This window comes from Triticum aestivum, chromosome 5B, assembly GCF_018294505.1.
Source record: "Triticum aestivum cultivar Chinese Spring chromosome 5B, IWGSC CS RefSeq v2.1, whole genome shotgun sequence".
NCBI lineage: Eukaryota > Viridiplantae > Streptophyta > Magnoliopsida > Poales > Poaceae > Triticum > Triticum aestivum.
The window spans coordinates 615,637,102-615,656,900 of NC_057807.1; the positions used below are offsets into that span (position 1 = coordinate 615,637,102).

General features: G+C 50.0%; 1 protein-coding gene across 1 annotated transcript; it reads left to right on the plus strand.

Moving 5' to 3' along the window:
- Nucleotides 1–213: 213 nt before the first annotated feature.
- LOC123115114 (uncharacterized) lies at nt 214–6,744 on the plus strand. The gene is made up of 6 exons (XM_044536375.1): nt 214–226; nt 2,827–3,254; nt 3,388–3,481; nt 3,784–3,865; nt 6,376–6,447; nt 6,562–6,744. Exons 1-6 carry the CDS (start codon nt 214–216, stop codon nt 6,641–6,643), a joined length of 771 nt encoding a protein of 256 aa, XP_044392310.1. The 3' UTR covers nt 6,644–6,744.
- Nucleotides 6,745–19,799: the final 13,055 nt, after the last annotated feature.

The window sequence follows — 19,799 nt, forward strand, 5'->3', positions numbered from 1 at the left end:
ATGTTTCTCTCAAAAAAAATTGGAATTTTTTAATTTTTTTTCGATTTTACTGTTCATGCGGGAGCATATGAGTTCGGGTGCAGAATGGACTTTTCGCGGTTGGCCTGGCTTAACCCCCGGTTTCCAATTACTCACAGTCTTCCATGGTCAAGCACAGAGCTAGCAACCGGCAACCCTGGGAAGCTGCCGGAATGGTTCCATGGCACGGCACCGATGTCGTCGCTGGGTAATCCTGGGCAAAGTTTTTTGTGAGATTCACTTTCTGGCCCAATATTGTCGCCCTGCCCCGTGGTGTCCTTCCTCGACCTCACGTCAAACCACAAGCGCTCCTCTAGAGCTCAACAGTCAATGCACCAAGAAGATTAGCACGTTGTGTAGATAGCATAGGTAGATCAAGTTAATAGTTAATTACCGTGTAAATCCTGTCCTATCACGTTTTAATCCATGGTAATTAGCGATCTGTGTTGTGGTTGCATGGTGTGTATAAATCTATGTTCAAGAAGTCATTGATTAGCCTATTAATCCCTTACTCGCCAGCCAACCGACCAGCTACCAGTTAACGATTTTTTTTAACAATAGTATAAATAAAGGAGCCGACATATAATTGAAGCATCAGATATCAAATCTTGAGCTGCATCTATTTTTACATATGCACTAGATAGCTATTTCATCATAAACATGCACAAGAACCATTGCACCATCTGTATGAATTGGAGCTTGGGCCATAGAGAAATACAGTGTGAATTGAAAAATATGAGAAGTATTCATGTGAATTTGGGCCATAGAGAACTATATTACCAAATGAACCAACCCATCCTTTCTTGACCATACAACCCAACATGATATAGGGAATGGTTTGTTCATGCACCTCATCGCTATCAATGTGGAGTACAATGACTTTGACACAATCATGTAGGTGAATATGAGAGAATTGAGAACAAGAGAAAATCCACATCTTCTGTATGTATATATAGACGAGTACATGCTGGTTTGATGAAAAGAGCACTTAATATTGTTGGTGCAAATAAATGGGATAGCTAGCAACCTTGTTTGGTTTTGACTGCCAAATTAAAGCAAGTGTAGCATGTGCCTTCAAGAGAAAAAATTAATGCTATAATCAAGGACCCTATATGTGTTGACAGGAGATGGGTGTTCATGTGTACTTCAGCAACCAATATGCATGGTGGCAGGTTCATGTGCTCTCCAAACCACACAAGTGCATGAGTGTGTGCACGCGCGCTTATAAATTGTAGCCCAGACATCTTATCTTTCTATCCTCAGAAGACGATAAGCGTTTCAGTAGTGCATCATTGCCTGATGAAAAGAGACTTTCCAGAGCATTGTTGGAATGGAGGGCACCGGGATAAGTGATACATGTACGTGGAAGCAACAAAGAGAGGGATGCTCGCTTGGTTCATTCCCTGTTCTCATTCTAGCTACAGAAGCTGGTGGAAGGGCAGAGCAAGCACTCAGCGACCCTGAAAAGCTGCCCGGTGTTAGAAGGAACAGAGAGGGATATTGATGAAATTGTTGATTATTGCGTGAGCTTGGTGAGCATATGTATAGGAATACATAATCATCTTGGAGTACAAGGCAAGGTAGAATAAATTCTACGCTATCCTACAACAACAACAACAACAACAACAACAACAAAGTCTTTAGGTCCAAACAAGTTGGGGTAGGCTAGAGGTGAAACCCATAAGATGTCGTGACCAACTCATGGCTCTGGCACATGGATAGCAAACTTCCACGCACCCCTGTCCATAGCTAGTTCTTTGGTGACACTCCAATCCTTCGGGTCTCTCTTAACGGACTCCTCCCATGTTTCCTAAATAGACATTATACTCAACATCCCCCGCAGTCACAACTGTAGCGACGCAGATGGTAAGACTGGAGAAGAATCCGAAGGCAAGCCGACGGACACCCCCACAGTCCTAACGGTTGATGCATCATGGAAGTCGTGGCTGGAGTGAAAAATCGACGAGGTTGCTCAAGCAAGGTGATAGCTCTTTATGCCGATGTCGATGTAGTCGAGAGCATAGGATGGAGTAGCCGTGGTCGAGGTAGTCGTGCGAGGGACGCCGTGGTTGACGTAGAGTCGGGGTGGTCGGTGTCGAGGTAGAAGCCGTGGACCGGGAAGAAGAGCGTCGGCGGCCTGAGTAGGCGGCAGCGGCTAGGTTAGGAGCGCGACGATGATGCTTGAAGTAGGCGAGGAAGAACCCGGCAACATGACAAAGACCAACGTGGACGGTGGCATTCCTGCGCCAAGAAAGTCGGCGTGGCGCATACTACATAGAAGTCGACGCGCAAGGATGGCGAAGTGGACCGCGTGCCGCGGCGCTATGGCCCGAAGGGGCGACGCGGCGGCAGCGCGCAGGTCGGGGCGACGACGGGGAAGACCATAGGACGCTCGCTACGGCCTGATGGGAAGACACAACGGCACCTCAAGGGTCGGTGCAACCACAAGGACGGCCTGGAGCGGACAGCCTCGGAGCCGCGGCACTACGGCCTAGAGAGGCAACGCAGCGGCAACGCGCGGGTCTGTGTAGCCGCGGGAAGAACCACGGGGCAGTGTCATGGACCGCGTGCCATGCTCACTATGGCCTGGTGGGCGAAGTGGTATCGCGAGGGTCGGTGCAGCCACTAGGATGGCCTGGAGTGGACGGCCTCGGGGTGGCGGTGGACTGTGGGCCACAGCACTACGGTTCGAAGGGACGACGTAGCGGCAACCCGTGGGTCGATGCAACCGCAGGGCGAACCTTTGGGTGACGACGCTGTGATCCGAAGGGACAACGCAACTGCAGCCCGTTGCGTCAAATTGTCGAGGTACCGCACACCCTTCGACTCGTTTGGGCCGGCCTTTTTATTTCCTGTTCGTTGTCCTCCTTCCTCCCTCGACCGCTTCGTTCATTCTCTACAGAGAAGCTTTCCCTTCCTCCCTCGTGCCTGGATCCCCTTTACCTCCGTCGTTCGACCGCTTTTTCACCTGCTTCTTCCTCCGGGATCCTACTCCGGCAAGAGACCGCCGCCCTCCGAAGGAGCAGTCGGGTCTCTGTGCTTCCTTTTCATCCATTCCACCGCATCAGATCTGGCTAACTTCGTCGCATTGGATCTTTATTTGCAAGTCGTCCGTATCTCCGGCGTGGGCGTCGACGCCGTCTAGGGTCCCGACAAGGTCGGCGTCGTATAGGGTTCCGTCAAGGTCAGCACCGTCTAGGTCCCCGTCAAGCTTCGTCAAGCTCGGCGTCGACGAGGTAAACGCACCCAAATTCCCATGTTATGGACCTTGCTCGGCGTCGACAAGGTCCATCCCCGTACGCGTCACTCTACGGCGCCACTTGCACCGACACTCCCATCTGACTGTGTTCACCCCTTTGCCGGCGGCAGGTGCGACGGGCGGAGGCGGCGGGGAGTGGAGCTTGTTTGGATTGTAAACCAGAAGCTGTCCTTGGCATCCCGGGCTTGATTGCCGCTTTGGAAGGTAGCAAGTCTTCTTCCCTAAAAAAAGGTCTTCTACGTGCTATACAAAACTGAATTCTCTCACAAAGAAAGTTCTAAAATGAGGCATGTAAGTAGCAAGCTGAACTCAGATCCCATCCGACATGCACATGACATGCCATGATGAATGATGATGCTTGTGTGATGAACCGCACAACCAGGCCACTTTCTTTTCATACTCTGTAACCTGTCTCATGTTTTGGTCTGAATTATGTCTACTTTCTGAATGTCTAAGTTCTGGTTGGTTTCTGATTGCTGAATGTGTTGTGTTTTGTTCTTCTGCAGCCCATCCTGCACACGGGGGTAGGCGCGGACGTGAGGCTCGAGGGCTACTACCGCGTATGGCCGGCCTTGTGGACAAGCAGCGGTAGGGACATACATAGACTGAAATATGAACTCAACTGAACATCTGGACTCCTGAATTTGTGCATAATGTCATGTGGAGCGTTTTCGATTTGATTTGGATGTTTCTGAGATTAGACAAGGGGTTATGCTCAGAGATTTCGGATTCAGGGGTATGATTCAACATGCTGTTGTTAGGAGGTTGTGTGTTCTAGCACTTGGCCTTGGGATTTCTGTTTTTGTTTCTTGATGATGATAGGGTGGTTTGTGTAGGTTGACATAGAAGTTTTTCTATGTTTTATAAATGTTATGTTTATTTTATGAATTTTGTAGCAGCAACATGGATTAGTTCTGGAGACTTGTTAGCATGTATTAGGTTTTCTTCTATTCAACCGTTGGTAAGCATGCATCTATTAACATTTAGGTCGCTTGTCCATATTATAGGCTGGAGTAGTTTTGTAAATGTTAGGCCATGAATTTATTCACATGTTTGTATTGATAAACGATGCATGTGTTGCATCCTACCCGCACGACTTTGTTTTTTTAATGTTAAAAAGTTTTCTTTAATTTGCATTTGATGCCCTGAATAGTCCTTTGCTTGCACAGTAGTGTTCTGGTGTTTTAGGTAATTTCCTCTGTTGTTCTAGGAGCAGTACTACCGATTTTTTTTCACACTATATTTGTGAAATTATACAGATACAAATTTTGTTGTTAATTGCAGTATTTTGGGTGGACATAGTTAGTTAACAATGATTTTGTAGTATGGTGTCATTCATCTACCATACTTCCGTATCATTTTCCTTGCAAGTATTATCATAACATGATTATTCATGGTGTTCTTGTCCTTTGTGTTGCTTAGCAATTATTCTTTGGGCACACACACAAAAGCAGAACTTGTCTAGCAATCCCTTTTAAGTACTAACATAGTCGTTTGATCTTTTTATTGTCATTGATATAGTTTGTTGACCTTTTTTCTATGATAATGTATTTAGTGTTTTCGTTATCATGCTTTCTTCTGCGAATAGCACAACCATCAATGATTCTAAATACTTGAATTATGTCCCTTGAATAATTTTCCTTGGAAAATGTTTCTCTACATACTTGAATTATGTCCCATAATAATGTTCACTTCGAAATGTTCCTTGGAAAATGTTCCGCCAATAACGTTCCCTCAAAATTGTTCCTTCAATATTTGATCCATAAATTATGCCCCTTTCAATATGTTCCCTAAATAATGTTCCTTCGAAATTGTTCATCGAATAATGTTCCCTAAATACTTGAATTTTGTTCCTTGAATAACACTTGAATAATGTTCCTTGGAAATAGTTCCCTAAATAATGTTCCGCCAATAATGTTCCATACAAAATTGTTCCTTCAGTATTTGATCCCTAAATTATGCCCCTTTCAATAATATTTCCTAAATAATGTTCCCTCGAATTTGTTCACCGAATAATGTTCCCTAAATACTTGAATTATGTCCCCTAATAATGTTCACTTGGAACTATTCCTTCGATAAATTTTTCCGCTCAATATTTATTTATCCCTAAAAAATGTTCCCCCAATAATGTTCCCTACAAAATTGTTCCTTTAATTTTTATTGTTTCATAAATAATGTTCGTTTGAAACTGTTCCGTAAATAATATCCCCTAAATACTTGAATAATGTCCCCTAATATTGTTCATTTCGAAATGTTCCTTTGAATAATGTTTGTTCAATATTTTGGACCCTTTGTTCAAATAGTGTTCGCTAAATAATGATACTTGAAAAATGTTTCCCTAATATCTGTAATGTTCACTTCAAATTGTTCCTTCTATAATGTTCCCTACAAAATTGTTCCTTCAATATTTGGTATATAAATAATTTTTCTTTAAAAATGTTCTCTACATAATGTTCCTAATACTTGAATAATGTTTCCCAAATAATGTTATCTTGGGAATGTTCCTTTGATAAAGTTTTTCGCTCAAATTTTTTATGCCTCCAATAATGTTCCCTACAAAATTGTTCCTTTAATATTTGTTTCCTAAATAATGTTCCTTGGAAATAGTTCCTTAAATAATGTTCCCTACAAAATTGTTCCTTCAATATTTGATCCCTAAATTATGCCCCTTCCAATAATGTTTCCTAAATAATGTTCCTTGGAAATTGTTCATCGAATAATGTTCCCTAAATACTTGAATTATGTTCCTTGAATAACACTTGAATAATGTTCCTTGGAAAATGTTTCTTTAGAGCAGAGTTTTTTGACATCATGAACCCATACTAAACTGGAGATGCATTTCTGCCTACAATTAGTGCACAACTTCAAGCCTTTGTTTGCTGCTACATATGGAAATACTACTTTTAACATAGGGAATTTTGAGTCGAGATTTGTACCAGCTCTGAAGGTCAATTTCAGGCGCCTTCTCTATCTTTTTTGGAACTCTCCCATGTGGTTTTATATGAGTGATGAACAACTTCTTTGTTCTATACTCTCAATAAAAGATAGAAAGTGTTTTGAATTGACTGGAATTTCCATGTCTTTCTTTTTTTGTACATGTATGACTCAGGAATTTTCCTTCTCAGTATCTTAGCAACTACAAAGGTCTCGGAATCGATGGTTTCTCTAATGTATGTACCCCCCACCCCCACCCCAGTTTCTCCAATGAAAACAGTTCCATTCCATTTTTCTTATTCTTCGGAACATAACATAAATTGAACTGCAACTTTCCTAAAATTTTGAAGGATGGTCTACAAGGTCTACGTGAGAAATTGCTTTTCGAGATTGTCACTTGCAAGGACAATGAAATTCAGCTGCAATTTGTAACTTCTTTCCTGCAGAGACATGTATTAAAATCCCTACTTCTATTTAACGCAAGTACAACCGACCATAATTTCTCTGGTAGACACTTGTTTTCGTTGGTGCGTAGGTTGCAATTAATTTCAAATTATTTTTGCTTCAACAGGGTTTCCGCATGTTCAAATAAAGATTTCAAGGCAATCATTTTGAACCCACATATGAACACATGTTAGGTAACTTTATACACATCCCTTCGGTGCAGCATCCAATTTACTTCGTTGTACCAACTAACATATTTCCCTTTTTATTATCAAGGGTCCCAATGCAACAAATTTTTCCAACTCAAAGGAATAGTACCGTGAGGGAACTCTTCTGTTGTTTCTTTATCAGTTATAAAGAAGGTTTCCCAATGAAACTGTTCTGCTGGTTTCCCAGTGATATTTTGTGGCATTACTTTCAGTTGTAAAGAAGGTTTAAGGCTGCAGAATAAGTTTGTAAAGAAGCTCGAACATGCTTCTATACTCATACTTTCTTGGATTTTCAACTGTTTTAACAAGCAGTTGAAACAGCAGAAATCTTCTTTTGTATGTTCCTTGTCTTTGTGTCTGGTCTTGTTGGAAATCTTCTTTACAACAATTTAACAAATAGTTGAAACACACAGAAACAGCAGAGAACGGAGAAACAGCAAAAGCAGAGAAACATCACAAGAAAGAACATGAGAAACATAGAAACACGCCCGAAAGAACGCGCGCCAAACAAAGCAGCACAGAAATCAGCGCATCGCGGCCCACTAAGCCCAGATACGAACTCCCCTGTGCGAAACCCTGCCTAGTTGACGCATAATGCGTTGTATAGGACCTCCCTGTTACGTAACCTTTCGTAACGTTTTACGTAGATGTAGCATTATTGAGTTAGTTTTCCTCTTCGTAACCGGGCCATCCAAGGCCCACGTCTTTCCATTATGCATGTGCTAACGCTAAGAGCCGAGGTCTTCCACGTCCATTGATATCCAGCCCAACTGAGCAGTTTCTCTGTTCTCAAAAAAAAAACTGAGCAGTTTCTCTCCTCGATGCGCCGCCGTTTCATGCTCCTCAATGTGTCACCGTCCTCTCCTCCTCAACACGCCGCCGTTCTACTATCTACGAGCTTCTTCTGTGAGAACGCCTCCGCGTCGGTTCCTTCCACCCACCCTGTACTCTTCCTCCTCAGTCCTTATTTACTTTTTTTATATTTCGTGTCTTGCAGCGTTTATCCATGGCGGCTCCGGCGGCCATCGGCGCCCTCTTCCCAAAGACGGAGACACAGATGGGCAACGGAGGGATGTTTTCTCACGTTCCTATTCGTGGAAGTGTTGCTGCGATGGCTAGATGATACGGGCGATGAGGGGATGAGGGTGACAGTGCTGCTCTTCTCCGTTGAGATCCAAGTGAGCATGAATATCATATTGCAGTTGTCCTACATCTACAGAACTATATGTACTGCATCTGCTTCACCGATTACTCATTGTTCTTTCCAAGAAATAATGAGACGATCTTCAATCTCTTTTTGTTTATAGGTTGTCCGCTGTGCTCGATTAATTAGGCCTGGGGTACTAGAGTAATCACAGTACGTGGATAAATGGCCATCCAACACTGCTGATCTACTGCTTAGATGTCATGTCTTATTCATAATTTGGAGCTACAGCATATACACTATTGGTTGAAAATGGGTGGCCAGAACACAAGTGGATCCCCTCGGCTGCGCGGGCAGCGAGGTTCCGGTGGGCGCTGGTCATGGCGCGGGGAGGCCCCGGGCTCCCCTCGTCAGATCAGAGGCGATCTGGTCCGCTCGTGATGCATGACCTCCAGCTGGCCTGGATCTCCGGCGTGCACGCGCCTGCTGATGCTGTTGCTGGTTCGGAGGTGGCGGCAGGGTGCTTGGCCGGGGGAAACCCTTGGCCGCCGGTGGCGGTCACGGCGTCGATGGCGTCCCGGACGCCATTCCCTCCTTGGTGGCGGCGCCGAGGCTAAACCTCCCCTGACTCCCCCCTTCCCCTGCGCCCGGGTGAAAACCCTAGCCCCGGTGGCTAAGCGGCGGCGGCGCCACAGCGTCGTCACCTTCTTGAAGGCGCCGATTTGGGCATGGGGATGCTGGGTGTGCATGGCGAGCTTGTCTGGTTCCTGGTGGCGGCCCGTCTGATCTACCACGTCGCAGCTCCGGGCAGTGTCTCGTGGCTGCGCTGCATCTTTTCCGGCCGTGTCTCCGATGGGGACCTCGCCCTTCCTCACCTTGTACATGCCGTGGTGGAGCGGTACTTCATCTCACTCATTGATGGCGGCGAAGATTGGCGGCATGGCGCTGTGGAGGCTCGCCGCCCGATGCGCGGAGATGGACTCGCGCAGGTGGAGGTAGCTGTCTGGCGTCATGGTGACGTCGATGGCGGAGTGGCCTACACAAGGTAGAAGACTCAATATATTCTGAAGATGGACCTGTGGAAGATGGCTGCAACGACACAAGAGTGTGTCTGACCGGATCGTGCCCCAGACCCGGTATGTGGCTCGGCTGGGGCTTCCGGCTTTTGATGTTAGGTTTAGGTGAGTGGTTTGGGTAGTGGCCTAACTAGCATCCCTTCATCATATGGGTAAGAGTAGCGGCATATGTTGCCGAGATGGGGGATTCATGAATATTGTCTGTAATACTTTGTAAGGTCCTCGAGAAAAATTAATAAAGTGGCCGTATGCATCTCCCAGATGCAGAGGCCGGGGGTCATCCTCCTTTTCTAAAAAAAAGAACACAAGTGGATGGAGAAAAAGTTATGATTCAGTTATACCATGATCTATTTGTACCATGGTATCCCCACCATCGCTAGCTTCCGTACCCATCCCCATTGTTCTGTACCGAGGAGATCCTGCCTCCCGCCGCTCCTCCCCACTTCGTTGGGACTGTTTCTTGCGCCGCCACTACACCAGCTGCGAACCAGGTCTGCTGCGCGGGCCGCGCGGCTATGAGAACCTCCTCGACATGCGCCTCCTTCAGTTTTTGGCATGCCGGCCAGTTCGGCAGCTTGACCCTGCTCATCATCTCGCTCGTTCGACGGCTCCCGATCCGTATGGTCTATGCTGGCTCCCAAAACTCATCAATTTGTACCAACTCCTTGTTTTTGGTCTGTTTGCTATTCCTGAATGTTATTCTATCTGACAAGAAATATATACTCTTTTGCAGTGCACATGCTACCTCAGTTCGTTCGATCTCCATATTCTCTATAGCTTTTGCAAGCATGTGTTAGGATAAACCACGTACATGGGTGTCGTGCGCGCAGCCGTGGCTGGCTAGCTACATGCGTGGCCGGGTGATCTTCAGCAGGCTAGGCAAGTTTGAGTTAGTCTGCAGTTTGTTAGTGCATGCAGCAGGGGCAGTTGGAGGCAGCCGCGTCGTGCGTATAGGAGTGCATCGTCCGCGCGGCCGGAACGTACGGATCAAGCTGCATGTGTAGATGCATGTGGAGTTTGTTATGTACGTGCGTGTATCGGCCGGAGGAGTTGCGTGGGCGCTGCGTCGCTGTATGGCTACAAAAGGCCTTGTAATCGTTGATGTAACCTGAGCCAGCTGAAAGAAAAAGGGCGTTTGAGCGCCGGGGCGTTGGTCGCCAAGAAAAAAGTGATGCGTCTACCTCCAATCTAGCGTAAGAGAGAGCGGTTCCAACAATTGGTATTCAGAGCCACAAGGTTCGAGGGGCGGCCGTGGCGCGTGGTGGCGTCCGCGGCAAGCGCGGCGTGCGCGGGCGACATGGAGGCATCGACTGCGGCACGAGGCGAGCGCGTGGCGACGACAAGGCGCGGCGAGTCCACGGCTGTGCGGTGTGATGTCGTGCGCGCGAAGGGCATGGCGGTCGTGGATATGAGGAGGTCGCGAAGGACCTGTGTGGTGGCGCAGAGGTCGCGACGGCTCGACGCGACAACCGTGGAGGCGCGTGGCACGGAGAAGCGGCATGGCGGCGTGGAGGTGATGCGCTGCGGTTGAGGCCGCAGCGGTGCAGCGCAATAAGCCGTGGCGGCGAGCCGGACGCGACCGGTGCGTGTTATGGGTGCGCACTGGACGCGTCGGGCGCATCGGGACCACGGGCGCGCATACGAGCGTGCGGTTGACGTTGGGAGGAGGCGTATGTCGCCGTTGTGCTTGAGTCCATGCTCGAGTTCGGCTACATCCTTCCGGCGTTTGTCGTTGGCGGCTGCCATGGCGGACGCGGAGGTGGCGCGCGGTGAGCGCCTGGTGCGGTCGGGTGCGCGCGGGACGTGCGGGATGCACTGGTGCGGTCGGGCTTGTCGGGCGCGTCGGGTGCGCGTGGGACGTGCGGGGCGCAGAGGGACGCCAGACGTGTATCGCCGGCGGAGAAGGAGCTCGACGTATGTCGCCGGGGTCGCGACAGAGCACGGTGCGACCAGCTTTAATGTGCCAGGTCGGGTCCGTGGCGGTGTGACCGGCGTCGGTGCGCCGGGTCGGGTCCGTGGACCGGGTCACGGTCGTGACGACGACAATGACAGGCGCTGCAAGAACTCCAGCGACGATGACATCGTGGTTTAGGGGGAGTGTGTTAGGATAAACCACGTACATGGGTGTCGTGCGCGCAGCCGTGGCTGGCTAGCTACATGCATGGCCGGGTGATCTTCAGCAGGCTAGGCAAGTTTGAGTTAGTCTTCAGTTTGTTAGTGCATGCAGCAGGGGCAGTTGGAGGCAGCCGCTTCGTGCGTATAGGAGTGCGTCGTCCGCGCGGCCGGAACGTACGGATCAAGCTGCATGTGTAGATGCATGTGAAGTTTGTTGTGTACGTGCGTGTATCGGCTGGAGGAGTTGCGTGGGCGCTGCGTCGCTGTATGGCTACAAAAGCCTTGTAATCGTTGATGTAACCTGAGCCAGCTGAAAGAAAAAGGGCGTTTGAGCGCCGGGGCGTTGGTCGCCAGAAAAAAGTGATGCGTCTACCTCCAGTCTAGCGTGAGAGAGAGCGGTTCCAACAGCATGAACATATGGAAGTTGGCATCATGAAAATGAATTACTTACCATAGAAGACTCAACATGGAAAAAGTAACATGAATCTCCAAGCGCAATTTTGAGAAAACCAATGTCAGGTATTGCCCTAATCGTAAGGTATGAAGTATGAAACCTTCCTGTTTTTTCTCATAATGAATAATTACTATTTCCTCTGTTTCAAGTATTTGTTTCTATTTCGCTGTCAAGATAAGAAACTATGGTGCGTATACTCACTGATAGGCTCCGTAACCAGTGTATTGAATGTATGTACTTCAATTTCTTTCTACTTCTATGATATTTATCTTATCTTTCCTTCTGTACAATTTGATTGGGACCTTTTATAGCTGCCACGGGGATGATCAGAGGTAGCATTGTAGCGACATAGAGCATAGGTGGTTTACATCCTTAAGACATCAACCAGTTAGTTCATCTTAGTATTCACCATGTGCTGGTATTTGCACTTCACTATTGTTCATTTTTGCACAATAAAAAGGATGTATCATGTGGTCATACGATGATGTAGGCAAGCTCCAGCGAGGTCTGCATGCATCATTTTACTGATTCAGAAGGAGGCGATCCCTTTATATCCTGACTCGCTAGATTGTTGGTAATTTGAGCCTCTCTTGCCCATCCCTCATATTGTTGCATGTGTTGCATTGTACAGAAATAACCTCTTTATAGAAATGAGATCCTCTTTAGGGAACACAAACATTAGGATTGATTTATTTTCTGTATATTACATTGTGCAGGATAAATTATATCTCCCTTTTGGGCATTTTGGTATATGATATTTTGAACTATATGAATTTTACAATATGTTATAACAAGTCAACATTTATCAAACAACTCTATTGTTACTCTTATAATGGACGGGCAGCAACGCACGCTTATATGGTCTAGTTGATCTTAATCTAGACTCCTGGGCAGCCAACCACCGCTGTTAGAATAAATCCGAGGCCATCGTCGATCTACCGAGGACCAAGCAATCACATGAGGAACGACACCGAGATTTGTTAACGAGGTTCACCATCATGGCTACATCCCCGGGGCATGACTAGGGCGCTCCTCCCCATGACACCGTCACAATACCGCACCCTGGCCGCCCGGGCACCGGCACACGCCGCCGGCTCCTCCACGTGCCCGTGCTATTATGTTGGCATATGTTACATTGTGTGTCTAGCCCGCTATATATGAGACGCCTAGGATACAAGTGTCTTACTTGGACACGACTATATATCCTGTCTACATATCATACAACTCCAAGTCCAACTGTAACATAACTTGTACAATAATATTCGACACAACTCTAACAAACTCCACCTTGACGAATATTCTCCACCACCTTGAATTCGTCTGTGCGTCGAACCTCCATGTACATTGGACTTGAGATACGCCACGAGCACCGCTGCTACTCCCAGACTCCATGTTACTTCACCCGCAACTGTAGTCCCTTCTCGTCTTCTTCACAGTCAACACTCGAGCAAAATTAAGTTCTTCATTACTCTACTTTGTGCTCCCAAGTTTCGGAGTATCTGTTCAACGCCATCACACACCGACCATGGTCTGCGTGAAAATGAACAACTCACATATTGGACGCCACATATAAGAGTTACCTGAACTCAATGTTACCGCTCTTTCTTGACTGCTTGTCTGAAACTTGAAGGAATTTCACCATCGCCATGTGTCACCTTGAGTCAAATTCACAGTTGTCTCACCCCTTTTCCGGATAGTCTGGCATGTCCCACAGCTATAGCACTCCGCCTCCTTCTGTCTTGTCATCCACACTTTTCCATGTGCATCGAGCACCACAAAATATACGGCCGTGTACTTTCTCTGTTTTGACAATTTTAGACTTTCCGCCACTTTCTCAGATTCTCCATGGTCAACTCCTGTCCATCAACCGGCACCGATAGACCCAGTCACCAACTTGAATCTGGTACTCGTCAACACTGCTTCAGCACCCCTGCACACTTTGTTTGACCACCAGTGCCTTGGCCTGTCGCTGTGTCCCGTGCTTGCCGCACGCCTCGCCGCTATCACCGCGTCGAGCCTCTGCTGTCCTGGTCGAGTCTCCCGGGTAGCTAGCCCACACTGCCTCAACCCCCACTGCAGAGAACCACCGATCATCACCGACCGATGCCGAGTATCACGCCTCCATCAGACCACTGGGCCCCAGTCCGATCCACGTGTCTCTCGCTATCCCGCTGAAATAGGCTTCGACTCTCCATACATTTACGCCGTAGCCCCTCCATCAGCATAGAGTGAAGTCATCCATCAGACTCCAGCTCCACTTTCAACATGACTCTTTGTAGCTGCGCCATGCTACCCTGCGCCCTGTCGACTTCAAGCTCTCAAGTGTACACTTCCTTGAATCAACCCTGCGCAATAGTCTCGTCGAAGCCGCACAAACCCTCAGGCCTGCACCACGTGTTTCCACGCCCCAGAAGTCGGCCACCATCAGCATCACGCTCCTATGTCGTCGTCGCTGAAATCACCACCGTCTTCTGCTTTGACGGTGGTGATTTCCTCCTGCTTTACGCACGTGCATTATTTTTCACAAACAAAATCTCGTTGCATCCATGCCCTTTGCCTTCTACAGCAACGCGCACGCAGCCAGCAGCCTCTGTCTGCTTTTAGCCTTACGCACCGGATTAGCCACGCCCGCCTGCTTCCTGGGCTGCCCCCGCAAATCCCCATCTGGGCCACGGGCCAGCAGGCCTCTCCACATGCGTGATACCGCGTTCGCCTTGCAGCACTGCTGCTCCACGTTTACGCTGCCGCCGCTTGCACGCGTCTCGATTGGATGAATCCGATCTGGCCAAGCCCTTGCACAGAACACGCCGATAAGTCATCGTCCTAACCAGCCGCAGATCACCGATGAAGCTTCTGCCAAAGATGCTCCATCCGATCGCTAGCTTCCGTGATCATAAACCTTCGTCGGCTCCTTTCAATTTTGACATCAATTTCATCCTCTAGATCAACAGCCGCAACCTTCTCGAACCTTGCTCATGATACCACTTGTTAGAATAAATCTGAGGCCACCGTCGATCTACCGAGGACCAAGCAATCACATGAGGAACGATGCCGAGATTTGTTAACGAGATTCACCATAATGGCTACATCCCCGGGGCATGACTACGGGCGCTCCTCCCCATGACACCGTCACAATACCGCACCCTGGCCGCCCGGGCACCGGCACACGCCGCCGGCTCCCCCACGTGCCCGTGCTATTATGTTGGCATAGGTTACATCGTGTGTCTAGCCCGCTATATATGAGAGGCCTAGGATACAAGTGTCTTACTTGGACACGACTCCATATCCTGTCTACACATCATACGATTTCAAGTCCAACTGTAACCTAACTTGTACAATAATATTCGACACAACTCTAACAACCGCCGTGCACGGCCAGCCAACATGCATGCATCATCCATGGAAAGCAGCCACACGGCTTGCATCAATGCCCAGCGCGGGTGCTCGAGCAGGAAACCACCCCCGCGGGCCACGCAACAAGAACGCGAGTGCAGCGCAGGATCGCCAGAGCAGCCAATCGCGTCCGTGTGAGTCGTCGAGGTCACGCCGCGAGGATGCGAGTCCAGCACAGGACCGGCCAAGCAACCGCCGTACCAGCGCGCTGGCGCGACAAGCCCGAGGCAGTGAGGCCCCGGTCTCCAGATCCTCCCGATCCAGACTGAAAGGGCAAGGGACGCAGGCTCCAGATCCTCCCGATCTGGACTGAGAGAACCGATCCGGGGGCTGCAACGCGGCCGACGGCAGAGGCAGCGCGCCCAAGGCGGTTCCAGCCAGCAGGGAAGCAGCGGTAGCGGTGGGCGGCGGGGCCAGAGTGGCGGCCGCCGCGGTCGGTCGCGAGAGCGCTCCCATGCCGCGGTCGGGTCTCCATGCTCCTGCCGCCGCCGGCAGCTGGCCGCGGCTCTGCTACTGCCGTTGGGGCTGGTGTGCTCTTGATGACGCCCCTGGTGACACTCTCTCCCAACCTCGCGGCTGCATCTTCAGGCAACGACGCGCGCACCAAGTCTGAAGCTTCTGCCGCCGCACTTGCTCTCCGCAGGTCCGACCCATCTGTGGGTGGCCGATGGACACCTCACCTCGCCGAGCCCGCCACAGCGACATCTACGACCCCGCCACTCTCCGCTCCTCTGGTCGACGCCTCCACTGTTCGCCTGACGCCGCGTCCACCCCTGCCAGGTCCTGATATGGCGGCCGAACCAGCCACTAGTCCCCTGCATCTGGTCCAAGGGGAGCCGGATCCTGCTGCCACCGCCCCGGCGACCTCTTCTCTCAGCAAGCTGTCGGCCCCTCTGGCGCCGGCCATTCCTTCTCGGATGTCGTTGCCACTGCCAGGTGACTCCGTCCAAGGGGACGACACGCCTCCCACACGTTCAAGTTGGGGTGATTGGCGTGGCTGCTTCGATCGAGATGCAACACATGGTGTTCCAGTGTGCGGCGTGCCTGCGCGTTCTAGGGATCTTCTGGATGGATGGCACCTTGTATCGGGGCGTCGCTCGTCGCCTCACGTGCCCTGCTGTGACTCTGCATCCATAGCTCGGCCAGCTCCCCCGGCATGGCTGAGTGACCGTTGCTTCCGGTGCCTCTCTAAGGGTCATCGTGCTCGTGAGTGCAGGGACCCATTCCGGTGCATGGGATGCCTCCGATTTGGCCACAAAGTGCATTTCTGTCATACACAGCACCGTACCGACCGGACTACGACACTGCGACATGCTGCTCCACCATCCACCCCAGCGCCTGCATCAGATGTCGATGCAACACCGGTCGATGTGGCATTGCAGCCCGTCCTTGTGGAGCAGACTGAGCTACTCCGCGCTGAGCTTCGTGACTACATTGCGCGAGTTGGGAGTGTTTTGGCAAGTGCAGAGGCTCCTCTCGCCAAGCTCCAGGTTGTGCCCGTTGTGTCCCTGTTGCCCGAGATCCACGATGGTTTTGCCGATGGGGAATCAGGCATGTATGGAGATCTCTCCCCTCGTGCTACATCCTTCCTGTCATCGCTGCCTGTCATGCCGATTGCTTCTGAGAGTGAAACCGTTGTTGAGGTCGTTGCTCCGGTGCCGCAGATTATGCCTGAGCTGCAGAAGCTTTGTGAGGAGCCCACTTCGCCTATTTCGATGGTGCTTCCTAAGGAGATGGAGTCGCTTGGAGGGGCCTTGGCGATGCCGACTGCGACCTCACCTCCGTCGTTGGAGCCCAATCAGCTGATCACCTTTGTGGACTGTGGGGGTTTGGATGCTGCTATTGTTGTCCCACCTGTGGCTGTTGGCCAGGTGGCATCTGGGGGTGCCGAGGTTGATGAGGTAGGTGCTTTGGCACCTAATTCTGAGGCGCTGAAGACCATCAGATCGCCCATCTTTGACCGTGAAAGTATGATGGCACGTATTGATGAGGTGGTCTTCACGAAAAAGCTTTGCCGCTTGCTCGCTGGTTTGGAGGCAGCTAGCCCGGGGTCTGGCAAGGCGATTGCCGGCCTCCTAGCAGAGGAGGTTTCTACGGGAAAAATCAAGAAGGTGAAGAAGGCTCTCAGGAGCATAGGCAAGAAGAGTGGCGCCGTTGGTAAGGCATCTGCGGCTGCTTAATGGATGATACTCAGTCTCTTCGATCACCATCTCGGATTGGCTCGTCTTCGTGGATGGGTGGTGTCCGCTGTATTCAACCTTAGTTTCGTTGGGAGTTTCATTGCGACGTAGAAGTGCGAGGGATCATGGTTGTTGCGTGTTATGTATGTTTGTCGGGTTGATCTGGGGGTCATCGAGTTTCTTTATTAGCGAGTAGTCCGCATGTGGTTTATATGTATCGGTTTTCGTCCGGTTTTCCGTTAATTAACTAGGTAATTCTCTTTTTTTTAATTAATCGATGAGGCAAAACTTTTTCCTCCGTTTCGAAAGAAAAAGCCCCCGGTCTCCTTTAATCACAGTCACCCCTGGTCAACCATAGAGCTCCCAACCGGCGGCCCTGCGAACTGTGAAGCTGCCGGAATGGTTCCATGGCAAGGCACCGATGTCGTCGCTGGGTAATCCTGGGCAAAGTTTTTGTGGGATTCGCTTTCTGGCCCAATATTGTCGCCCTGCCCCGTGGTGTCCTTCCTCGACCTCACGTCAAACCACAAGCGCTCCTCTAGAGCTCAATAGTCAATGCACCAAGAAGATTGGCACGTTGTGTAGATAGCCTAGGTAATAAAGTTGTTAGTTAATTACCGTGTAAGAGCAACTCTAGCAGACCCCGCAAAAATTCGACCTGCAAAACGTGTTTGCGGTTTCACGAAGATCGCGTTTGCGGGTCAAAAACATGCGCGGGCGATCAGATACCACATCTAAACCTGCATAATTTCAAAAAACACTTGCGTGAAAAAATTGCACAAACATAGCTCATCACATCACATACTACATAGTTCATACATACTACATGATCAACAAATTAAGCATAGATCATACTACATACTACGTTAACTAGTAGTAGAGGGGGTCGGATCTGACGGCGGCGAGGTCGCGGCAAAATGGACGATGCCGTGGAGGCCGAGCAACGCTCAATTCTCGTCGCCGGAGTTGCACAGGTCGATGTACTTCGCCGCCTGCTCCGCGCAGATGCGGCGCCCCTCCTCAGCCTTCTCGTTGGCGGCGACCGCCTGCTGCCACTGGAGGGCTTCGAGCTCCTCGGCGTGGTGCCGACGCTTCGCCTCCTCGCGCATGCTCCGCTGGGTGATGGCGGCAGCAATGGCGTCGAAGTCCGCAACGTAGTCCTCGGGCCCGACCACTCCGCGACAGCCGAGCGGAGCGGGCTCCTCCTTCACTGGGACGAAGGCGAACGGCGCCGGCTCCTCCTCATCCTCCGACCACTCCCTCTTCACGGGGAGAAAGCCCGCACCGGAGGACAAGGAGGATCTGGCGTAGGAAGATCTCGCGGAGGAGAAGGACGCGCTACGACGGTCGTACTCCTCCATCTCGCGACGGTTGAAGCTCGCCAGCGGCGACATCCCGCGGTTGGTCCACCTCCGGGCGCCACGCTTCCTCGCGTCGTCTGCCCGGACGCGCCGCTCACGCTCCGGGTCCCTCTCACGACCGGAGCCGTGTCCGAAGCTCCACATTCGGCCCCACATGGCGGCTGAAGCGGGGCGGGTGGTTGCCGGCGGCGAGAAATGTGGAGAGGGGAAAGGGGAATCGGGTGGCTCGCGGCGGCGTGGGATGGGGTTTGGACCCGCAAAATGGTTGCGGAACTGCAGTTATACTGCTCGGGGCGTGCGGTTTGCGGGCTGCGGCAAAACTTTTTGCGGGCCAGGCGAGTATGCGGGCTCTGTTCTGGCCGGAAAATTGGGCCGAGCCCGCATACTAGCCGGAATTTTTGCGGGCCGGGCGTTTTGCGGGATCTGCTAGAGTTGCTCTAAATCAAGTCGTATCACGTTTTTAATCCATGGTGATTAGCAATCTATATTGTGGTCGCATGGTGTGTATAAATCTTTGTTCAAGAATTCATTGATTAACCTATTAATTCCATACTCGCCAGCCAACCGACCAGCTACCAGTTAACGGTTTTCTTAACAATAGTATAAATAAAGGAGCCGACATATAATTGAAGCATCAGATAACAAATCTTGAGTCGCATCTATTTTACATATACACTACTCCCTCCGTTTCCAAATACTTGTCTTTCTAGGCATTTCAAATGGACTCAACATACGGATACATGTAGACATATTTTAAAATGTAGATTCACTCATTTTACGTCGTATGTAGTCATTTGTTGAAATCTCTAGAAAGACAAGTACTTAGAAACGGAGGGAGTAGATGGCTAGTTCATCATAATCATGCACGAGAACCATGCACATCTGTATGAATTGGAGTCGTCCTTGCTTTATACGTAAACGTAAGAAGGCTGAAGCTGATGTCTCCGCCAACACTATGGACTATGGGCGTCCCCTGATCATTGCTGGGTCACGATTATCTGTCGATGGACCATTCAACCCAGATGGTACTGCAGGTGCGGGGGAATCATTCATGACCATCTTGGTCATTACATCGTCTCGGCCTGCAGGTCCCTGGAACTAGATGGGGTTGGAGTAGGCTCAACCTTTCACAACTGTCCCCGTTGCTTTCCAAACTGACTCTTTGCCCCCTCTGGAAATTGGTGTTTCGTCTTCCACACACAAAAAGAAACT

Coding starts and splice junctions, on each gene's coding strand:
- LOC123115114 (XM_044536375.1), top strand. Junction 3,255..3,387: donor TCAAGCTCGGCGTCGACGAG/GTAAACGCACCC, acceptor TGCCGGCGGCAG/GTGCGACGGGCGGAGGCGGC. Junction 6,448..6,561: donor GAATCGATGGTTTCTCTAAT/GTATGTACCCCC, acceptor AAAATTTTGAAG/GATGGTCTACAAGGTCTACG.